General features: G+C 31.5%; 2 protein-coding genes across 2 annotated transcripts; both read left to right on the forward strand.

Annotated features, from left to right (window-relative positions):
• Positions 1-1,174: 1,174 nt before the first annotated feature.
• LOC105783263 (pentatricopeptide repeat-containing protein At5g09450, mitochondrial) lies at positions 1,175-5,262 on the forward strand. The gene is made up of 3 exons (XM_012608616.2): positions 1,175-1,298; positions 1,476-1,728; positions 4,110-5,262. Exons 1-3 carry the CDS (start codon positions 1,264-1,266, stop codon positions 5,001-5,003), a joined length of 1,182 nt encoding a protein of 393 aa, XP_012464070.1. The 5' UTR covers positions 1,175-1,263; the 3' UTR covers positions 5,004-5,262.
• A 3,886-nt stretch (positions 5,263-9,148) lies between these two features.
• Positions 9,149-11,465, forward strand: LOC105781084 (uncharacterized). Its single transcript, XM_012605663.2, has 2 exons — positions 9,149-10,356; positions 10,903-11,465. Exons 1-2 carry the CDS (start codon positions 9,250-9,252, stop codon positions 11,296-11,298), a joined length of 1,503 nt encoding a protein of 500 aa, XP_012461117.1. The 5' UTR covers positions 9,149-9,249; the 3' UTR covers positions 11,299-11,465.
• Positions 11,466-23,172: the final 11,707 nt, after the last annotated feature.

Below are 23,172 nucleotides of genomic sequence, written 5' to 3' on the forward strand. Positions count from 1 at the left end.
AGAGCCCCACGATTTTATTACAATTTATTCATTTCATTGCTTGTTGCACGTTTGTGAGCAAGGAAAATATTTCTTGCAGCTTGCTTCCTTGTTATGTGTATTGTTTTCTTCTTTTGCTGCTGATAAAACGCCAACCGTCGATCTTAACTTGCCTTGTTTTCCAAACTCAAATATTCAATTTCTTTTATTTGAAATCTCCTTTGTGGATATAGAAAAAGCAACTTGGTTCCTCAAACCTTTTAAAGCCCCAAGTCCAAACTACACCCATTTTCTATCAACACCTTTGGTCTGAAGTGAAGTAGAAAATCATCTCGACGGTTTCTAAGATTTCTATGACTTTCCTAAATGTCGTTGTTCCCACTACCTTTAATGAGACATTGGTCGCTCTTATTCCCAAATCCAAAGAGGCAACCTCTTTTTCACAATTCCGCCTGATTACTCTAGGTAATACGATCTACAAGATTATCACATAAGTCATGGTTATGAAACTAAGGCCCCTTTTATAGGAAAATTTCTCCATTTCAGGGTAGTTTTGTTCCTGGAAGGCCACTCCTCGAATAATGTCACTATTGTCTAAAAGATTATGCACTTGCTCAAAAAGATGAAAGGGAAAAATTGTGCTATGGTCATTAAGTTGGATCTTGAAAAAGTGTGTAATAAGCTGGAATGGAGTTTTCTCTTCTTTTTTGGTTTTTCAATTTCTTGGATAAATTTAATTATGGATGAAGAAGCAAATAAAAGCTTAGTTTAACATTGCTTCTCAAAAGCGCTTTTGAGCTTAAAAGCATCTTATTTAGCAATATTTTTTTTATGTTAAGAGTGCTTCTTAGAAGTAATACTAAATCGGTCTGAAGTAAAAATCGCCAAAAAAGAAAGTCTAAATTTTGAGTTGACCATAAAATTCTTTTTGAAAAATTTTATAATATGATTCAATAAGAAAACTGAAATATGTTTTTCTTATGAATTTTGGTTTTGATTGTTTTTCCTGATTCTCATGTTAAAGTTAAGAGAGAGAAATTATTTTGTAGAGAAATTAATTTGTTTAATTTTGAAATTGATAATGTATATATTTACACAAAGGTATATTAAAAAAATACAGCTGTCTAAGCTAGTCAGTGACCCGTTTAAGGCTGCGTACTGATCCGACCCGACCCATATGGACATGTTTATTAACTAAACACCCCTGCAGTAATCCTGGAGAATTCCCAAAAGGAACAAGTGGGGAAGGGAAGCTTAAGCTAAAAGAGCTCTATATCAATTTCCATGGCGTCGCGTTCCCTCTTTCTTAGTCTCAGACGGTAACTATCTTCATTCTCATAAATTTCCATTTCAAAGAATTTATTTTTTAAAAAAAGATAATTTTATTAAACTGGATCAAATTCAATTCTTATTAGCTGTTCTTAAGTTAAAATCTTTTCATTTCTCAAACATCAATTTTCCCAAACTGTAAAATACATATATGTGTGTGTGTGCAGGAGAAGCAGCCAACGGTGCATGTCGAGGCTGTTGTCTTCGGGCTCCGTCAGCACCGAATACACGGACGATTATATAAATAATTCGGAAACCGATGATCTGAGAAGCCGCATTTTCCGGTTGCGCCTTCCGAAACGGAGCGCCACCTCCGTTATAGAGAAATGGGTGGGTGAGGGCAACCGGATTTCCATCTCTGATCTCCGCCAAATTTCTAAAGACCTTAGAAAATCTCAGCGTTTCAAGCATGCTCTCGAGGTATATTTTTACTCAGTAATTGAAGTCAATTAGAATGAAATTAAGATTTGGGTGTTGTTGGGTTGGTTTGATTTGCCTAAGGAATCTAGAAATGCTTGCTTAGTTTAATAATCCTTGATGAAACTTTCCATCACTTTTGCGGCTTCAGAAAAATAATGCTTGAATCCTTAGATTTGATTAACCTTGATTGGGTCAATTGGAGTCATAGCAATTAGACTTGTCAACTTGACCCGAATCCTACTCAATCAACTTGGAATCAAACTCAACCCAACCTAATTTGATCATAAGAAGTGTACAACCCAAACCTGAAAGGATCTGATTCCAAAACTGGCGCGAACCTGAATGAACCGAAACTCAAAATGACTCAAACCAATAACCCGGCCTAAAAACCTTGGCCTCCAACCTGAAAGATCCAATGGATCTTAACCCAAGGTTTACCTGAACCAATGTTACGCAAAAATTTTAAAAACTTCAATTGACTCAATTTAAATTGACTTGATTCAAAATCAACTTGACTTGCCCAATTGACATGTCTGATAGTAATCCATTGCTTAGGGGAATGGTCTGATTTGTTGCAAATGTTAAACAAATAATTAAAGAGATAATATGTGTGTGTGTGTGTATTTGTCAACAAATAGAGAATATCTTAGTATGTATGTTAGGTTAATCTTTTGTCTACAGAAGATTTTTGCAACACATTAGGGTTTGCCGTTTGATTAGCTTGGATGTAGGGTGTAAATGAGACAGTGTTGTTATCAAACTATTCAAGTTTGACTAGAAAAAACTTGAATTTGATTTAGTAATTATCAAGTTGAGTTCAAGCTTTAGTAGCTCGAGTTATCAATCAAGCCAAATTCAAGCACCTTAATGCTCAATCCGAACAGCTCATGAGCCTAATCAAGCTTTTCATTTTAATATGTTTTTACGTTATGAAATTACATTTTTACCCTTATTATATAGAAAGAGCTTAAGTACAAGCTCATTTGAACTGGCTTAATCGATCTTGATTTCAATCTTGAGTATGAAAATTGATAAATGAGTTTAGTTGAGCTCAAACTCTAGTAGTTCTATTAAGTCTTGAGCCAAGCTCAAGCTTAGAAATATATGTTTGATCGGGCTCAAGCCGAGCATCGAGCGTTGAATTTTGAGTCAAGCTCGAGCTTGAGCTTACCATTATTTGAGTTTGGTTTGATTCAATCCAATTACACCCCTACTTGGATGTTTAGCTATATAGCAACAGTGATCTTGTAATGTTAACTACGGATATATCATACATGTCTCTTCTTTTGTAGTAGATTTAAGTCTCTACTAAGGCTTGCTTGTAGAAGTGCACTATTTACCTCTTTCACTTTAGAGTTCATTTACTTCCTCTGATCCATTGAAATACGAAAACTTTCTTCTCGCTTGCGGTTTTTATAGGTGTAATTTGATTACTATTATAGTGTCTCACAGTCACTTTATTATTTCACCCGTTCTTTGTTTCAGTTGTAAGAGGGCATGTTGTGAAAGTTGGTTTTGATGAGAATTTTTATCGATACCAAGAATGATTTTCTTTTTTCGAGTGTGAGATATAAAAGTCCGATGTTATGGATGTAGGAAAGTCCCAAATCCCTTTTTCTTTCTGTTATAATAGTAGTCCTTTGTGAGTTGCACCTTGCAACATTAGGTTAGTCTCTTTTTCTTTTCCCCTTTCTAATATCAGAAACAAAGTTGGTCAAATTACAGGTTTTATTCCCTGTACTATACTTTTATTTGGATACATTGAAGAGGGTGTGTCTCAGGGCTCAATCCTTGGATGTAGGTTCCAACACCTAACACCTTAACCACTGCAATAGTGAGATGGCCAATCCGTGTACTGTAATTTGGAATAATTTTGTTCTCTTACTATTATTAATAGTATGCCTTAGTCCAAATCATTGACACCGTTTCTCATAAGTCAGCTGATGTATTTTATTTAAAAACCTGACAATCGAATTTCTTACATCATTTAAAAGATGAAATTTTGGTAACCAAAATAGTTATTTTTCATTAATTTGTCATAAAAAGAATTTTCAAGCTCAATCTCATGACTTGGACTCTTTTTTTCTTTAAAAATAATTTCACCTTAGCAGACTAATAAATTATTTTTCACGGTGAGAGCGATTTGCATCAAGACAACATTAATGATAGTAATAGTGGCAGGGTCAGGTTATGCCAAATTAAAGTACAATACTTCAATCTCCAAGTTGAGTATAGTGTTAGGCCAAAAACCATAATTTGACCAACAAAGCTTCATCTTGCATCTGTGTGGAAATGTTTGTGCCTTATAGTTCGTGTGGCTTTTGATTTCGCAGTTAGAATTGATTGTCAATTTTCTTTACCTTACCCATTCAAGCTTGCAGATATCAGAATGGATGGTTAGTCATGAAGAATACAAGTTATCAGACACTGACTATGCTATTCGTATTGACTTGATGACAAAAGTTTTTGGTATTGATGCTGCTGAACGCTATTTCGAAGATTTACCTCTGACTGCAAAGACAAGTGAAACTTACACTGCTCTTCTCCACTCTTATGCTGCCGCAAAATTGACTGAAAAGGCCGAAGAACTTTATGAGAGGATAAAGGGGTCAAAGCTCTCGTTCTCTGCCCTTCTCTACAACGAGATTATGACTCTGTACATGTCAGTTGGGCAGGTCGAGAAGGTTTCTTCTGTTGTAGAAGAACTGAAGAGACAGAAAGTTGAACCGGATATCTTTACTTACAATCTTTGGATAAGTTCATGTGCTGCAGCTCTAAACATTGATCAAGTTCAAAGGATTCTGAATGAAATGAGATGCGACTCCGGTTGCAATGATGATTGGCAGAGATATATCAACCTTGTAAATATTTATGTAACTGCCAGCCGTCTTACAAGTGCCGATTCGATCTCTCCTATCGAAATAGAGAAAGGCATCACACAAAGAGAATGGATAACGTACGACTTTCTTGTCATGCTGTATGCAGGCTTGGGGGACAAAGATAAAATTGATCAGATATGGAAATCTCTAAGAATGACGAAACAAAAAATGACAAGCAGAAACTACATATGCATTCTTTCATCGTATCTGATTCTTGGGCATATGAAGGAAGTGGGAGAAGTTTTTAATCAGTGGAAACAGTCGACAACCACAGAGTTCGATATATCTGCCTGTAACAGCGTTTTGAGTGCATTTGAAGATGCCGGGTTGATGGAGAAAGCCAACGACTTACATATGCTTCTGATTAGTGGGAACTGCAGTCCCACAAACAAGTAGGAGCCTGTCGCAATTAAATGTGGGAACACCTCCATGGAAACTGTACTTGAGAGAGAAAAGAAATCGATTACTCGGTGTCGGTGATTGAATTGCAGTTACAAGAAATGGCTGACTGTTGGTACTGGTAATCGGTATTTTTACCCTTTTTCTGAATGTTGGTAGGATCTACTGATTCCTGAAATTTAAACTATTTGCTTTTGTTTTCCATGATTGATGGATGAATAGAAATACGTAGGAGCCAGGCTTTCCTTTCGCACTATTACGGATACGAAAATAATGGAAAAAGTTGGATTCAATTGTCAACTGCTCCTATCGGAAATAGGATTGACTACGGATTCGAGCCATATACACATGGTTTCATAAAACCGCATTTATTCTCCGATCTAAATCAAGCGGGTTTTACATGAAGAAGGTTTGCCTCAGCATGTTCTATTCGATACGAGTAGGAGAAGCGGTATTCTTAAAAAATAGAGAAATCGAACCAAGTCAAGATGATACGGATCAGCCCTTCTTCTTGCGCCAAAGATCTTACCATTTCAAGGAACTGAGTTACATCTCTTTCCAATTCCATTCAAGAGTTCTTATGTGTTTCCACGACCCTTTAAGACCCCGAAATTTTGACAATTTTCTTTTCTTTTCTTAGGAACACATACAAGATTCGTCACTACAAACAGGATAATGGTAACCCTACGATTAATTACTTCATTTATGAATTTCATAGTAATAGAAATACATGTCCTACCGAAATGAATTTGTAACTTGCTATCCTCTTGCCTAGCGGGCAAGGATTTACCTCCGTGGAAAAGATGATTCATTCGGATCCGCATGAAAGCCCAACTCCATTGCATTGCCGAATCCATGTTGTATATTTGAAAGAGGTTGACCTCCTTGCTTCTCTCATGGTACAATCCTCTTCCCGCGAGCCCCTTTCTCCTCGGTCCACAGAGACAAAATGGAATGTAGGACTAGGATGGCGCCAACAGTTAATCACGGAAGAAAGGACTCACCGAGCCGGGATCACTAACTAATACTAATCTAATCTAACTAATACTAATCTAATACTAATAGAATAGAATACTAATCTAATACTAATAGAATAGAAAAATAGAATAGAAAATACTAATATAATAGAAAGAAAAGAACTGTTTTTTCAGTATACTTTCCCAGTTCCTGTTACTACCGGGCTTTACATAATCGATCGGATCATATAGATATCCTTCAACACAACATAGGTCGTCGAAAGGATCTCGGAGACTCACCAAAGCACGAAAGCCGGATCTTTCAAAGAAATGGATTCTGTTCAAAGAGTGCATAACCGCATGGATAAGCTCACACTAACCCGTCAATTTGGGATCCAATTCGGGATTTTCCTTGGGGGGTATCAGTAAGGAATTGGAATGTAATAATATTGATTCATATAGGAGGAAAAGGTTCTCTATTGAGCTTATCCATGTAATGTTTATATATGTTTATATATTTTATGTAATGGGCATATCTTGCAGCAACCTTGTTGATTGATCATAAAGATTTCAAAAATTTTAACCCATCTAACTTGAACCCGAATTTTCTGAAATCCAAATGGATCCAAGTCTGGAACTAGCTTAGACTCAAAATTATACTAACACAAATAGAATAGGAAGTGGTTTGAAAATTTTTAACATGCAACAATTCTAAAATGATGTAAATCCCCCAGTTTGCAGGTCTATTGCAGGGTCCTATAGATAGATGATAAATATGGGTCAAGAGATTTTGTTTATTATTATTTTTATAATATCTGTTCTTTTTGATACAATGAGTGCTTAAAACTATTTATAGTTCTTATTCAACTCGGAGGATAATGTGTTTTAGCGTACTTAAACTCACGTCCTACTCACTGGCAACGATACTAATGTCAATTGAACTAAAACTCAATTGGTTTATAATTATTATTTTCATCTTAATTGAAATTATAGTAAAATTTAGCTTCTTTTTTTTTTAAATTGAAAAAATTGTGTTAACAATCACGCTAAAAGGAGATTATGATTTGCAAAAAGCTATATAGAAAACTGTTGGTTTTTCCCTACTTGTGACCTACAAACGAGTTGAGACCGTCAAGTTAAACTAAACCCACAGAAAGAAGAAAAAGAAGATTCAATAAGAAAAAAGAAAAAGAAAATCATAACAAAGATGGCAAATATTTCATAACTAGAGGTGCTGAAGTGTAATTTTGAAAAAATTCAAGTTCAAAAAATAATAAATGTGTATTTATTTAAATTTAATTATAAAAATATTACTATACAATTATTTTTTTTATACTTTTTAAATAGTAAAACTAGCCACTTAAAAAAAATTAAAATCCAACCCAAGAGGCAGATGAATTGGAACGAGGCATCCAATCCAACCATGAACAAGTAAGCAAAACCCGATTATCAAGTTAAGCATTGATAAATGGAATTCACATTGAAGTTTGAAATGCTTTATATCCCATATATTTCAGTGCAGTGTACATTGGAATCTTCTAATATTCTTCTTTTTAAGTATATTGTCTTCTACCTAGCTGGCTACTTCATAATAATAATCCCCATAGTGTAGGCTAAAATAAAATTAAAATTAACACTGGTATTTATGAATGTGTATATATTTTAAAAAATTAATAATGTTAAACCTACTTTATTAAATCAATAAATTTTCTTATTTAATAAGATTGTTGTCACTTATCATTCGTGTTTTCGCAAACCTAGAATTAAAGATTAAGTTGTCTAATGGAATCCCTACTTCTAAACCCATCAATAATATAATAAAAATTATTAAAACATGCTCTAAGTCTCCGTATTTTTTTTAAATTTGAAATTTAATCACCCAAAATTTTATTTTCAACAATGTCGTTCTTCTATTTTTCATATTTCAAACTTAGATCCAATTGTGAATATTGTTAAATTTTTCATTAAATTTGTTAATGTGACATTTTGAAATAAAATAAATACTCTCTTAATAGCCATGTAACTAAAAATTGACGTTATACTAAACTAGCATTTAACAAAATAATTTTAATACCGTTAATAGTTGGATCTAAATTTTAAATTCTGAAAAACAGATAAACTAAATTTCTAAAACTAAAACCATATGAATTAAATTATAAATATATGAAAAATTTACCTTAAGAAATATATTGGAGCTTTACCTTAATTTCCATAATCCTCAATATATAAAGTGGGGTTGCAATATTAAGCAATAAACTTGCATTTCCTATGCTTTCTTTTAATTAATTATTATTTTTATTTGCAACCAAACTTAAAATACAAATCACTGAACGTGAAGTGAACATTAAATTAAATAAAATGTTAGCTTTTTCCTCTCTTACACATCTTCGTATCTTACTTTCTGCCTTAAATTCTGGAATTTATTTTGCTTTCTATATAAATTTTCAACTTTATGGGTCAAAATAGGCCCACTCTACATTAAGTTAGATTCATGAGGTTAGAGTTAATTAAATGGTGTAGTATTATTACTTTAAAATATCATGCCATTCTTAAACAACGTAATATTTAATTCAACTTATTGTAGCTTAATTCGAATCATTATATTTAATCTATAAAAATTATAATTGTTTTAAATTAATGTCACTTTATTTAATAAATTCCAGTCTCATAATATTAATGTTGTTTCAATTGTTACAAAATGATTAATTTGGTCGTTTTCTAACCTACAAAGATGTTTATACAATAAATTATGATATTTTATCAATTTTGAAATCGATGGACTAAGAAAAAACATTTACCAATTTCTTAAATTCGTTTATGAATTCTTTTTAAATCCTATAAAATAAGTATTTTTTTCTTAAGTGGGTTTCAACATTAAGCATAATTGACTGCCTTCTTGTAATAATTTAATCGCCAACAAACTTAAAATGCAAATTAGTAGAATGTGATGTGAGCTACTTTAAAATATGTATCTTACAATTCATATGCCTTAAAATCTGGACCTACTTTTACACTTTATATAAGTCAAATAGATAACATGCTAAGAGATACATTACTTTATAAGTGGAAAATAGTTTCCCACTTTTGAATTTCCTTTTCATTTCCAATTCCTCCCCTTTTTTCTCTTTTAAGTTTGTATGTATCAAATAAATTTCAATTATAATATGGCATATATATTTTGAGAACTATGAATGTTGATATTTTTGTCAAAGTGAGAGAAACGTTCCCAATATTTCATTTCAAATAATCAAACTATGTGAGAGAAACCCCATATTTACCCCATAGCCATGAACAATTACTCTCCTGCATTCCATAGACATAAGAGCTTGAAACAAGAGAAGAACATCATGTTGCCATTCTCTTGTTACTCTCCCAAGCTATCCCTTTACATCCTCGCGACATGTGTAATCCTTTTAATGTTGTTACAGATCCGCTCCCTCCACACGGTTCTTCCCACTTCCTCATCTCCTTTACCTTCACTTTCACCTTCAGCTTCTTGGTCTCTCTTCCAACAATGGCAAAACTTGGTTCTCAACCGGACCTTGGCCGCCGCCTCGCCTGTAAACTGCACCCAAAACCCGGATTCCATGAACCAAAAGCTTCGAGATTCCATCACGTTCCTCCCGTTGAAAGACCTGCGTTTCTCGAACCAGCCCCTTGATGGTCACACATGGTTCATGAGTTCCATGTACGACACACGCGAGGAAGGTGAGGTCCAATACCAACAGTTCCCTTCAGAACCGTCCAAAGGCCGGCTCCTTTGCCTTAAAGGCCGCGACACACACGACGGTTCATGGAACTACTACGCCTTGGCATGGCCCGAAGCGCTTCCTACAAACGCCACCCTAATGAAGGGCCTCACTTTCGTGTCTTACAACCATTACAACTACGACAACATATGGCATGGTCTGTCGGCTGTCATGCCTTTTGTCGCTTGGCATAGGAAAAACAGCTGTGAAAAACCAACGAGATGGGTGCTTTACCACTGGGGTGAACTTAGGTTCAAGATGGGGACATGGTTGAACTTGTTAATGGAGGCTACGTTTGGCCAAGCTCCTTACATTGAAGAGTTTAATGACGTTGATGATGATCAACCTGTTTGCTTCGAAAAGGCTGTTGTGATGAGGCACAATGAAGGAGGGATGTCGAGGGAGTCAAGGATGGAAGTTTATGATCTGATGAGGTGTAAGGCTAGGGTTTACTGTAATGCGAGCCTTGATAGAAGGGATAGCGATGAAAGACCAGACATTGGGATGACTTTGCTAATGAGGAGTGGAGCAAGGTCTTTCAGGAACGAGACGGCAGTGATTGGGGTGTTTGAGAAAGAATGCAAAAAGGTGAAGGGTTGCCGGTTAATGGTGGCTTACTCCAATAATCTCACCTTTTGTCAACAGGTAATGGCAATTTTTATTTTAATCGACTTGAATTAAATTTCTACACTTTTCAACACTAATTTCTTCGTCTACTATTCAATTCTACAACTTTTAGGTTAATCAGCATTTTGTTAGCATTTGTGCGTTACACGTGAACACCAAAACCCCCTTAAATAAAGCTATAGTGGGATGTTGAGATTGATGACATGCTAATCCCACTCACTAACGTATAAAACAGATGTGTGGGCTACTTTTAAATTGAGTGAATTCCAATTTTTGAAATTGAATAAATTATTTTATCAATAAATAACAACATTTCAAAGCAAAGTTTACAAAGATTTCAAATTAGTCCCAATATTCTAAAATCTCCGACAATATCTTCCATGCAACTTAAAAGTATTGTTTGATTCAACACATTAAATTTCACAGATTTATCCGCAATACTTATATCCCAAAATCAATTCGTGACTCCTCTTTAAGATCATAACAGCTGATATTTAATTTAGTAGTTAATTACATTAAAAAAATTTGGTAATTGAATTTACATGTGTGATGATGAAATTGCAGGTGAAGCAAATGAGTTTAACAGATATTCTAATATCACCCCATGGTGCCCAACTGACCAACATGTTCCTAATGGACCGAAACAGCAGCGTTATGGAGTTTTACCCCAAAGGCTGGCTAAAGCTTGCCGGCGTCGGCCAATATGTGTACCATTGGATAGCTAGCTGGTCCGGGATGAGGCACCGAGGCGAATGGCGAGATCCCAACGGGGAAAGCTGCCCTTACTCCGACGAAGATCACCGGTGTATGTCGTTCTACAAGAATGGCCTAATTGGCTACAATGAGACCCATTTTGCGGAGTGGGCTAGAAATGTTCTAAATGATGTTCAAACAAAGAGATTTGAAGAAGAGGGTACCAAAAATGGGACAGCTTCTATGAAAACTTGTGATTGCAATTAATCTGGTTTTTTGTTTTTTGTTTTTTCTGGTCTTTTGAGGGGCATAATTAATACCCAAAAAAAAAAAAATCCTTTCATTGTTCAATTTTTAATTTTCATTTATAGGGTTTCTTGTAAGAACAATGATCCCCGTTCATATGCAATAGTATTTTATTTTAATTTATTCTATACTGTTAATTCAACTATTGGTAGAGTGGTAAAGAACAGGTCTAAATTGGATCCTTGAACAACCCCTATCTTATTTTCTTTCTTTTTTTAAAAAAGATTTGTCTCTTAATTCTTTGGATTTTCGGAGTAACCTCATTATCAAACTCCAATTGACGAAGGAAAACTACAAGTTAAGCGGGTTCAATAACATTGGTAAGTTTGACTTACACACATGAATGACAGATGATTTGTGTATTGAAAAGTAAGAATAAAAGATAATATTGGATAAGAAAATATGAAAAATCGAGTTTGAAATCAAATCAGGAAAGAGTGAGAAAATTATTTTCTAGTCCTCTATTATATTGAATTTTGAAATTTAATCTTTTAACTAACATGTAAATTTATTATTAATTATGGCTGATTAAATTTCACATTATTTTGATTAATAATAAAAAGAAAGAATTATATTGCTCTTTTCTTTATACAAAGCCTACTATTACCACAGTTAAATTAAAGGAAAAATTAGAATTAAATGTGTTTAAACTCACAATCTCTAAATTATTATAACAAAATTGTGCGAATTGAACTAACATTTAGTCCACGAATTACATTGCTTTATGATAATAGTAAGTTGTTTTATCAATTTCGACTTACCAATAATATTTAAAATAAAAATTAAACCAAGTGATTAAATCTTTGATTTTTAACATCTCTTTTAATCATCGTGCAGACAAATCAAACTATAAATTGGGCCCTCCAAAATTTGTGGACCCTGCTAGAAAAACAAAACAATCTGTCAGGATGTTAACTTTTGAATCAAATTATGGATTTCTGTCTTTATATTATAATGTTAAAATATGCTCTAACATCGATAAAATTACCATGGAGTTATAGTTGGATTCTACTTTCTCTCTTTTATTGAAAAGGTTTCTGTAAATTAAAAAAATTTACAAATTAATTTTTCCGTTAAAATTTTCATTCATACGTGTTGTTAAGTGGTTATTTAGATTTTTCAAAAAAATTTATGTAAGGGACATAGAATTAAAAAATGAGTAGGATTAAGTAAAAGTACCGTGGAGGCTCCTGTATTAAGAGTTGGATTGCATTATGTTCTCTCTACTTGAAAATTGGGTAAATTAGTCATTGTATATTAAATCAATAAGCAAACTGATCATTTTGTTAAAAATTCCATTTGTTTCCATTTTTAAGTGATGATATAACTGACAGAGAAACTAAATAGTGACACGTGGTAAGCCACATGTACCTCATGCTAATGTGGCACATTCTATCACATCAAAAAATATTTAAAAAATTAAAAAACCTAAAAAATAAATAAATTTAAATAACTTTGTAAAAATCACATCCAAGAGGAACCTAGACAAATGGTTGTTTATGTTCATACCAGACGTGATTTTAAAAAATATATATATTTATAAAAAATGTAAAATTTATAAGGAATTAATTTTTTAAATTATTTAAAATTATTTTAGAAATTATCAAAAATGAACTTGACAGTTATTTATCCAAGTTCAAATGAAATTTGTGCTTTCTACCATCGAAGGGGATGATGAGCCAAACAAAGCATCGATAAAGTTTGGTTTTATCTTGATTTCTGTCGAAGCCAAAAGGGTCAGAGAGAATGAAAAGAAGGCAATGAAGTATTTCTTATATTGTGGCCTGCATAGGATGCGAGACTATCCAAAGCAATCTAAGCTTTCTATGATCAGTAAGGAAGAAGAAACAGAACAAGAGAGTGAGGCTTTAAAGTTTGGATTAATGATACTCAATTCTACGAAAGCAAAAAGGGATTGCAAGCAGAAAGAGTTGGTGTTTGTGGACACCAACATCGCAGATTGAAGGAGGTGTGCTCTTGTTTATAATTGTAGAAAACTGTAGGTAAACTTGATATCTCAGTTAGCAAATTGACTAAGAAGATCAAGACTGTAAATTCCAAAAAGACCCTAATTGGGGAGTAGCATAAGGAGTTGAGCTACAAATCAATCAATGGAAAAACAAGGAAGAATTTGAGGTAATTTATTTAGATGATTATGAATTTGTTCTTGGCTTGAATTTTCTTGGAAAGATTAATGCTCTATTGGTTCATTTTTTTCGATTATATATGTATCTTGGATACTCAGTAGCAACAATACATTATGCTGGTGAGTCGATACATGAGGGGTGGAACCAAGGTATTGTTGGCAATCCAACTAGCCAAGAATGTTTCATGTGGTGGGAACATTAACTTGGTATATCTGAGTGCTATGAAGACTCCTTCAGAAATGCTAGAGGTGTAGAAAATTGATATAACCTACCACCTATGAGAGCAGTGGGTTGTGCATTAGACTTTGTGGAAAAAGTAGTAATGCAAACTGGGCAACTAAACAGAGTAAATGCTATGAGCGAGGTACATCTCAAACACTTATCTAGTGTTTTACATTATGACTTACCGTTGGCTTGGCAAAGACATAAGAGCCCTTTCAAAGTTCTAAAGCGGGTAAGCCGAGGGGCTTACAAACCAAAATTAGCGACAATACTCAAGGTTAACACAGTATTCAATGTGGGTGTGTCAAAACCTATTTGCGAGGATCAAAGGTATCCCAATCGAGGTAAGTCACAATAGGGCTGAGTAAGAGCAATGAACTCTTGTGAATGAGATATACAAAAGAGAGAAACAATTCAAGTTAGAAGATGACGAAGAAATAAGTCAAGGCAAATGTTTCGAGGGTCGGAACTACTTGATATAGAAACTAGTTGAGAATCAGTCGAGGAAATGAGACGATTCTAAGACAAGTTAAACCAATCTCATCCTGAGGACGCGATGAGGGCATCGTGAGAATGGGTGGGGGAGAATGTCAAAGGCCATGGATTAAAGCCCGTGATGAATACATACATAACATTCTATAGAGGTCAACTGATTAAATGGGGCTCATTTGACCCAGTTGAACTAGCCTGATTCGTGGAAGACATGGAGAAGCTCATCTACTAGAAGCCATGGTGGCTCAATAAAACACTCTAGTTAAACTAGAGTTACTATGGTGAATATTGTAAACCTTAAGGGATAAATATTGTATAGATTTTAAGTCCCTTAAGACTCTCATATTATAGATAGGCACTAATCTCAACACTTGATGTAATTCAATTTGTACTGTTGGATCTAAGGGAGCTTGATTATAAATAAAGGTCATTCCCCTCATTTGTAATCACATAATCCATTGTATTTCATTCAAATTTATTGAATATATTTGAAAGCACTTATTCAAACACTTGGTGTGCTATGATTTTTTTGTGGCTTTTCTGTTTAATTTAAGCTCCTTAGTCTTTTAAGTTTGCTTTCACTTTCTTCCAGTACCTTAGAGAATTTCCTCTAAGAATTCTCATTTTTGAGAGATGAGCTAACTCAGGTGGATTTGAAGCAAAGGAATCGCCTAATGCAACACCCCGTTTTTAGTGAAATCTAAACAGTGATTTCGGGACCACAAATTCGAGTCCGGAAGAAAATTTATTTTAAAATTATTTTATGGTCTATTGTATGATAGAAATATCGTAAAAAATTTTGTTAAGAAAATTTTACCGATTACATGTTTAATTGATAAAATGACCAAATTGCATAAATTGCAAAAATTGAGTTTTAGTAGCTATAGGTATCAAATAGTTATAGAATTCAAAATTGGAGGTCCTTATATGGCAAATAGACCGTTAAGAGGAGTTAGTAAATAAGTATGATGATTCATCTATGGAAAATTAAATAAAAAATGACTAAATTGGAAAGTTGAAATAATAAAAGATGATATTTTAATTAAATAAGAAAATGTCATCATTTTATATCATCTTTTCCAAATTAAAGACATGGAAACCCTCGTTATGGGTGTTGAGATCAAGCAAACTATTTTGGCTTAATTAGGTATGTATTCCTTGTCTCGTTTTCAATATTTTTATGTTTACGATATCGTAATAGCTTAATCTAACTATCTCAAGGATTAATTTGTAAAGTTATCAAAGTATTAGGGTTTTTCCATGGATGAATATGTATGGATTATGAAGTTTTATGGTATAAAATGAAAGGTTGTTGATAGATAAACAACTTTGGTAAAGTAAATTTTAATGAAATTGTGATTTAGGGACTAAATTGAAAAGATGTAAAATTCATGAAAAATTTTTAAATTTTATGAAATACATGGGCTATTATTTTGACATATGAAATTCTACTAGGCTAGGAATAAGGATTAAATTGCATTACTTTCATTTTTCGAGTCTAAGGATAAAATTATAGTTAAATGAAAGTATAGGGCAAAATTGTAATTTTTCCAAAGGTGTGAATTGAATATAATTGAATATGAATTGATATTTAATTCATTTATATAGATTCGGATAGACCAAATACGGAGTTAGAACGAGGAAAAGAGAAGGTATCAGATTAGTATATTACAAATAAACGAACAATTGTCGAGGTAAGTTCGTGTAACTAAATTTTATATATTTAAATGTTTGAATGGAATGTTGTATATGTGAATTTTAAATTCCATATATATATATATATATGAAATTGATCACATATCCAACAATGCTCGACAAATATTAAGTCCCGTTTGAATAAATGAAATTCAATGGATACAGGATTCCCGAATTGGTTGTGGTCCTGCATGTGTTGCAGACACACCACAGCTTAAAAGAGTGTACTGTTATTAGCTCTCATGAGCATCCCGATATTTGGCTCTCACGAGCTTCCCGTTATATGGTTCTTGCGAGCTTCCTATTAATAGCTCTTCGGAGCATCCCGATTGGTTGTGATTCTATATGTGTTGTGGACACACCGCAACTCTTATGAGTGTCCCGATATATGGCTCTTCGGAGCTTCCTGATTAAAGGTTCTTTCATGAACTTATCGATTAATGGCTCTCCTGAGCTTCCCGATACTGGCTCACTTAAACCTTCCCGTTATTGGCTCGTATGAGCTTCCCGTTAATGGCTCTCCGGAGCTTCCCGTTACATGGCTCACATAAGCTTCCCGTTACATGGCTCACATAAGCTTCCCGTTACATGGCTCGAAAGAGGGCTTCCTATTTATGTGCTTGTATGAGCATTCCCGAATACGAATTGGCGGGTTATAGTTTCGTACACTTTATGTGTATTACCCGTGTATCCATCGAATAATGAACAATTTGATGGGAAAAGTTCTGATATGAAGTAACATGAGTTCAAAGTGAACTGTTACCTGTGTATATCTAAATTATATAGAAATGATATTATTTGATATATGTTGAAATATGATATGTCTAATATAAGAATGTGAAGCATGTTAAATGACTTAGTTCACCCATGATTATGATTTATTACATGTGATTACTTGGCTAATGTGATATGGATATATGTTAGGCTATGGCCAAGTTGGGTTGGAATATATTTGTATGCTTACCTTATGTGTGAAATAATGGTAAGTTAAATTACATGTTATATGAACTTACTAAGCATTAAATGCTTACTCTGTTTTATTTCCTCTGTTCTATAGTAATTTGGAAGCTCGTTGGGTTGGAGGCTTGGTGAAGATATCCTCACACTATCTATCAGCTTATGTCGGTATATATAGTAATTACATTTTGGTTATAACGGCATGTATAAGTTAAATTTAACCAATGTTGGTATGTAAATGTTTTGGTTGAAACTAGCCATTGACATGACTTGTGATTGGTATATTTTGATATGTGTATAAGGCCTTATCATAATTGATGTGTTTTGGTATGTTTGAATGACGAATAGTTAATTGGCATATTGAGACATGGTTTGATTTGGTATATTTAATACAAATAAGCTTATATATATAATTGATCAATTTGGTAAGATTGGATACTTGGATATATGAGATAATATGTTATATTTAATACATGAATTTGGCTTGTTTTGGTTGCTTGGTTATGGCTTATGAATGTGCTATTTGATGTGTTAGGTTGATGCCAAATTTGGGTGAGAAATGTGGCCTTGGAAATGACTTATTTTCGTCCACACGGGCAGAGACATGGGCGTGTGTCTCGGCCATGTGTGACGCACGGGGTTGTGGTTTGGCCGTGTGTCCCTTGCATATTAAAAATTTCAAAACAGAATGCTCAAAATTGATCACACGGCCTGGAACACGGGCGTGTGGCTTGGCCGTATGACCCCTGCACCTATTTAATGCAAGTTATTATGCTTACACAACCTAGCACACGGGCGTGTGACTTGGCTGTGTGATCTAAGTCAGAAAGTTACATGCGTATGGACACAGGCTGGGACACGGGTGTGTACCCCCTGCACCTTGGAAAAATTTTGATATTTTGCAAAAAATTCTCTGAGTTCCCGATTTAGTCCCGACTTGATTCGAAGGTGTAATTTTGGGCTTCGAGGGCTCATATAAGGGACAATATGGTTGATTTATTTTTTATATATATGAATGTGAAGTGATATGAAATGTCTGTATTTGATCTGTAAATTCTGGTAATGCTTTATAACCTTATTCTGGTGACGAATATGGGTTAGGGGTGTTACACCTAAGGCCGCGCGAATTGCCAAACTAAAGTTCTAGCCCCATGACACTAGGAGGTAGATTGCATTTTGCCCTCTCTACTTAAAAAAGGGGCAAATTAACAACCCATGTATGTTCGAAAAAAGTGCAAACTGGACATTTCGTTGAAAATTCCATCCATATGTGTTGTTAATTGATGATTTGGCTTTCTTCAATTTTTTTTATATAAGTGACTTGGAAATATATGATGAGTAGGATTAGGTAAAAGTACCATGAAAGTCCCTGTATTAGGAGTTGGGTTGCATTTTACGCCCTCTACTCAAAAAATGGGCAAATTTGTCCCTATACGTCAGATCAAATAGCAAACTGGTCTTTATCTTATAATTTCTAGAAATTTCTACTGTTAAATATTGATACAACTGATGAAGTAACCAGACACTAACTTGTGGCATGTCGCGTTCACCTCATGCTAATGTGACAATATCTTAAACTATAAAAAAAATATAAAAATTACAATTATTTAAAACCATATCTAGGATGAATCAGTACAAATGTTTTTCTTGGTTTATTTCATCCGGACATGGTTTTTAAAAATTATAAAACTATAGAAAATTTAAATATTATTAAGAATTATAAAATTTCTAAAATTATTAAAATTAACAAATTATTAAAAAAGTCCAAAATGATATTGGAGAATGGTTGTCCAAGCTCAAATGAACTTAGAGAATCATTTGTCCGATTCACTCTAAAGTGGTTTGTTAAATAATTATAGGAAATTGGTTAAAATTTTTGAGAATTATAAGAAATTATAAATAATTTTAAAATTTTTAAAATTATATATACACATATATTATGTTTGAAGATTTCAAATATACCCATACATGTGTCTTCTTAAATGAGCTGATATTTTTAGTTAATTAAGTTGAAGTCCAACTTTATTAATTTCTTATAATTTTAAATAAAATTTAAATACTTTTCAATAATTATGTATAATTTTATCATTATTTAAGAAATAAATCCGAATAAACCTAGGTAAATGGTTGTCTAAGCTCATTTGAACTAGGAGAAATGATTGTCAAAGTTCATTTTGAACATTGTTTTAATAATTTATAAATAATTGTTTTAAAAAATAATTCATTATGAATTTTAATAACTTAAAATAATTTTCTATGATTGTTTGATAATTATCTAAAAAAAACCGTGTCCAAGATGAACATGGACAATAATTTGTCTAGGTTCATTCAAGGTGTGATTTTTTTAAATAATTATTTCAAATTATTTATTTTTTATTTTAAATATTTTTTGATGTGAAAAAATGTGCCACATCAGCATGAGGTACAAGTGGCACAGTACGTATTGCTATCTAGTTCCTTTATTAGTCACGTCATCACTTAAAGTGGAAATTGATGAAATTTTTAACAGAATGACCAGTTTGTTCATTATCTAATGTACATGAACAGATTTGCTCATTTTTTTTAGTAGAGGGGGACAAAATGCAATTCGACTCGTAATATAGGGTCTTCCATGGTACTTTTACCTAATCCTACTCATCCTTTAATTCTAAGTCACTTACATAAAAAAAGAATTAGAAAAATTCAAGTCATCACTTAACAACGTATATGTAAGGAATTCTTAATAGAAGGGTCAATTTGCACTTCTTTTTTTTCTAGTGTACAAGGGTTAATTTGGCCAGGTTTTAGTAGAGGGGGCAAAATGTAATTCACCTCCTAGTGTAAGGGCCTCTATAGTACTTTTACCTCTATGATCCTATATTTCTCATACATTTAATTTTTTTTTTCTTTTTCTTTTTATTTTGAGAAATTTAGTCCTCCTCTTTTTTTATCTAAAAATATAAGTTAATTTGTTAATACCGTTAATTTATTTGTTAAATTTAGGTCCATTATAACTTCAATTTTGTTATATGGTTATCAAACAAATATTTTCTATTTCAAAATGTCACACCATTAAATTTAAGAGAATTTTAGCAGTGTTAACAACTACACTAAATGTTCTTAAATCTAAAAATAGAGTGACTAAATTCTTAAAAATAAAAATAAAATGATAATTAAATTCTAAATGTAAAAAGAATAAGTGGATTTGGAGCATATTTTAAACCTACACTTAATTTAGGTATTTAGTGTATCTATATACATATATATTAATTTAACATAATTTAATCATCCTATTATTATTAGCACTATTAAAGAATTTTTTTGATTGATGTGAAATTCTTTTTATAAAAATAATAAATCATTACCTTAAAAAACATGAGATTCACCTATAAAAGTTTAAATAATAAATTAATAAAATAATTATTTTTGATAATAGTATTTTATTTTTATACAACCGTTAAACTCAAATAAATCATCCAAACTTTTAAATTGGACACTACACAACCTCTAAATTGCTACAATAATAATGATAATGATGTCACCTGAATTAATACTTTATAGTTATAATTTTTAATGATTTAAGTTAAAAATAATAGTGATAATATTATAATTAAATTATGTGAAATTAAAATATAAAACTTAAATTAAAAATAACGATATTATCAAAATTTGCGGCATTATTCTTTTGAGTTTGAAAATTGTGTTAAAATGTCAAACAAGTCTTTCGTATAGTTGGCAAAGGTAGAGGTTTTAGATTTTGAATGGCAAACAAGTTATTTTAGTTTTTATTTAATTTTTATATCTTTTAGCCCTTAATTTTGTACTATTTGTTTATTCACCTTAAAATGGATAGAATAGTTGACATTTGTTAACTTTGTTGACGTGTGGCATACACTTGAATTGCTATATGAGCAATTAATTTTTTAAAATTTAAAAATTCAAAATTTTTTAAATTATTAAAAGTATTAAAAAATATAAAAATATTTTATAATTTTTAAAAAATTAATTAATTGCTAACGTGGCATACATGTGGACTGCGGCGTGGATGCCACATAAGCATACTTAACAAATGTTAAATTTTTAATCTATTTTGGGGAGATTTGACAAGCAATGCAAGTTCAATGTTTAAAATAAGCGAAAAATTAAATGGAGGATTAAAATGATTTTTTTAAAGATTGAAGGCCAAATAAGTCATCATACCAATTATTTATCACTATATTATTGGCTAGTTGATGTAGGGATGGCAATGGAGTGGAGCAGGGACAAATATTTCTAAATACACTACCGATCCACAATTGGTACGTTCTACTCCACCACCTGTCCGCTCCACTATGGATGTATAATCTTGAAAATCACTACCATCTACATGGATATTGGATCCATCCATCTTTGTCCTACCTCGCTCTGCTTCAATTTAAAATTTGCTAATTACCTTTAATATTTTTAATCTTTTTAAAGTCAAGTAAATATTTAAACATAATTCTTCAAAAAAATATTTAAACATAAAATATATGATTTTTTCTATATTACGTTATTACATTTTTATCCTTTTAATAGTTTATATATACAAAGATAAAATGATAATTTTACATAGTGAAGTGGGTCGGGTGAGATAAACAATTACAGTAACCACTCAATGCTTTCTATACAAAAGAAAACATTCACCCCTCCCCTCATTTACTTTTTAAATAAAAAAAATCCACTCCAAATCAAAATCTATCGGATAATTTGAATTTTGTCATCCCTAAATCAACCACTCCTTTTATCATATCTTTTCTGAAAGCACGACTCCTTTTATTGTTAATCATTGAATTAAACAAAATCGAATGTATAATATTTTTAGTTTTATACTAAATTTGTTCTATACTTGTATGAATCTCTTGCTTATTCAATTCGTTCGTGAAATTAATCAATTATTTATTTATAAATTTATAGTATTAATAGAATCTCTAATTTAATTGGTGTTACGGGTTAATCGGATACTAACTCGGTTAAGAAATTATGAAAATATTCTTCCGTAATTAAAATGAGTCATATTATTCAAGGGCATTTTAGTTTTTTCATTTTAACAAAAACCAAGAAAAATATGCATATAGTGAGATTTCAACCCGTGCCAATTAAATTAGTAAAACCTTAAGAGCACGTTTGATTCGTTGTATTGGAATAGAGGCGTAATGGAATAGAGGCGTAATGGAATAGAAGTGTAATGGAATAGAGGTGTAATAGCAAATCAATTGTTTGGTTGAATGTAATGGAATAGAGGCGTAATAGTATTCTTGTGTTTGGTTGAATGGAATAGAGGTGTAATAGCATAATGGAAAAAACTAAAATGACTAGAATACCCTTAGCATAAATTTGTTTGGGTAAATGATTATTGTTATTGTTATTTAAATTTTAATAAGATTATTAATATCAATAATAAATAATTTAATCATATTTAAACATAATTATTATTAAATATATTATAATTAAAATATATAATTTAATAAAATTCTTAATAATCAATATTCTTATATGAATTTACTCAAATCATAATATATGATACTATAAAATATAATTTAACATAATTATTATTAAATATATTATAATTAAAATATATAATTTAATAAAATTCTTAATAATTAATATTCTTATATGAATTTACTCAAATCATAATATATGATACTATAAAAGATAATTTAACATAATTATTATTAAATAAATTTTAATTAAAATATATAATTTAATAAAATTCTTAATAATTAATATTCTTATATGAATTTACTCAAATCATAATATATGATACTATAAAAGATAATTTAACACAATTATTATTAAATATATTTTAATTAAAATATATAATTTAATAAAATTCTTAATAATTAATATTCTTATATGAATTTACTCAAATCATAGTATATGATACTATAAAAGATAATTTAACATAATTATTATTAAATATATTTTAATTAAAATGTATGATTTAATAAAATTCTTAATAATTAATATTCTTATATGAATTTACTCAAATCATAATATATGATACTATAAAAGATAATTTGAAATAATTAATATTAAATATATTTTAATTAAAATATATGATTTAATAACATTTAAAATAATTATAACTAATAAATTTTCTTATATGAATTTTTATAATTTAAAATAATTATTATTACATATAATTTAATAATAATATATAATTTCATAAAATTCTTGATAATAAATTTTCTTATATGAATTTATACAATTTAAAATAATTAATATTAAATATAAATTAATAATGATATATAATTTCATAAAATTCTTAATAATAAAATGTTCTTATATGAATTTACTAAAATCAAAATATAACTTGAGTGTG

The sequence above is a fragment of the Gossypium raimondii genome, chromosome 13, assembly GCF_025698545.1.
Source record: "Gossypium raimondii isolate GPD5lz chromosome 13, ASM2569854v1, whole genome shotgun sequence".
NCBI classification, from domain to species: Eukaryota; Viridiplantae; Streptophyta; class Magnoliopsida; order Malvales; family Malvaceae; genus Gossypium; species Gossypium raimondii.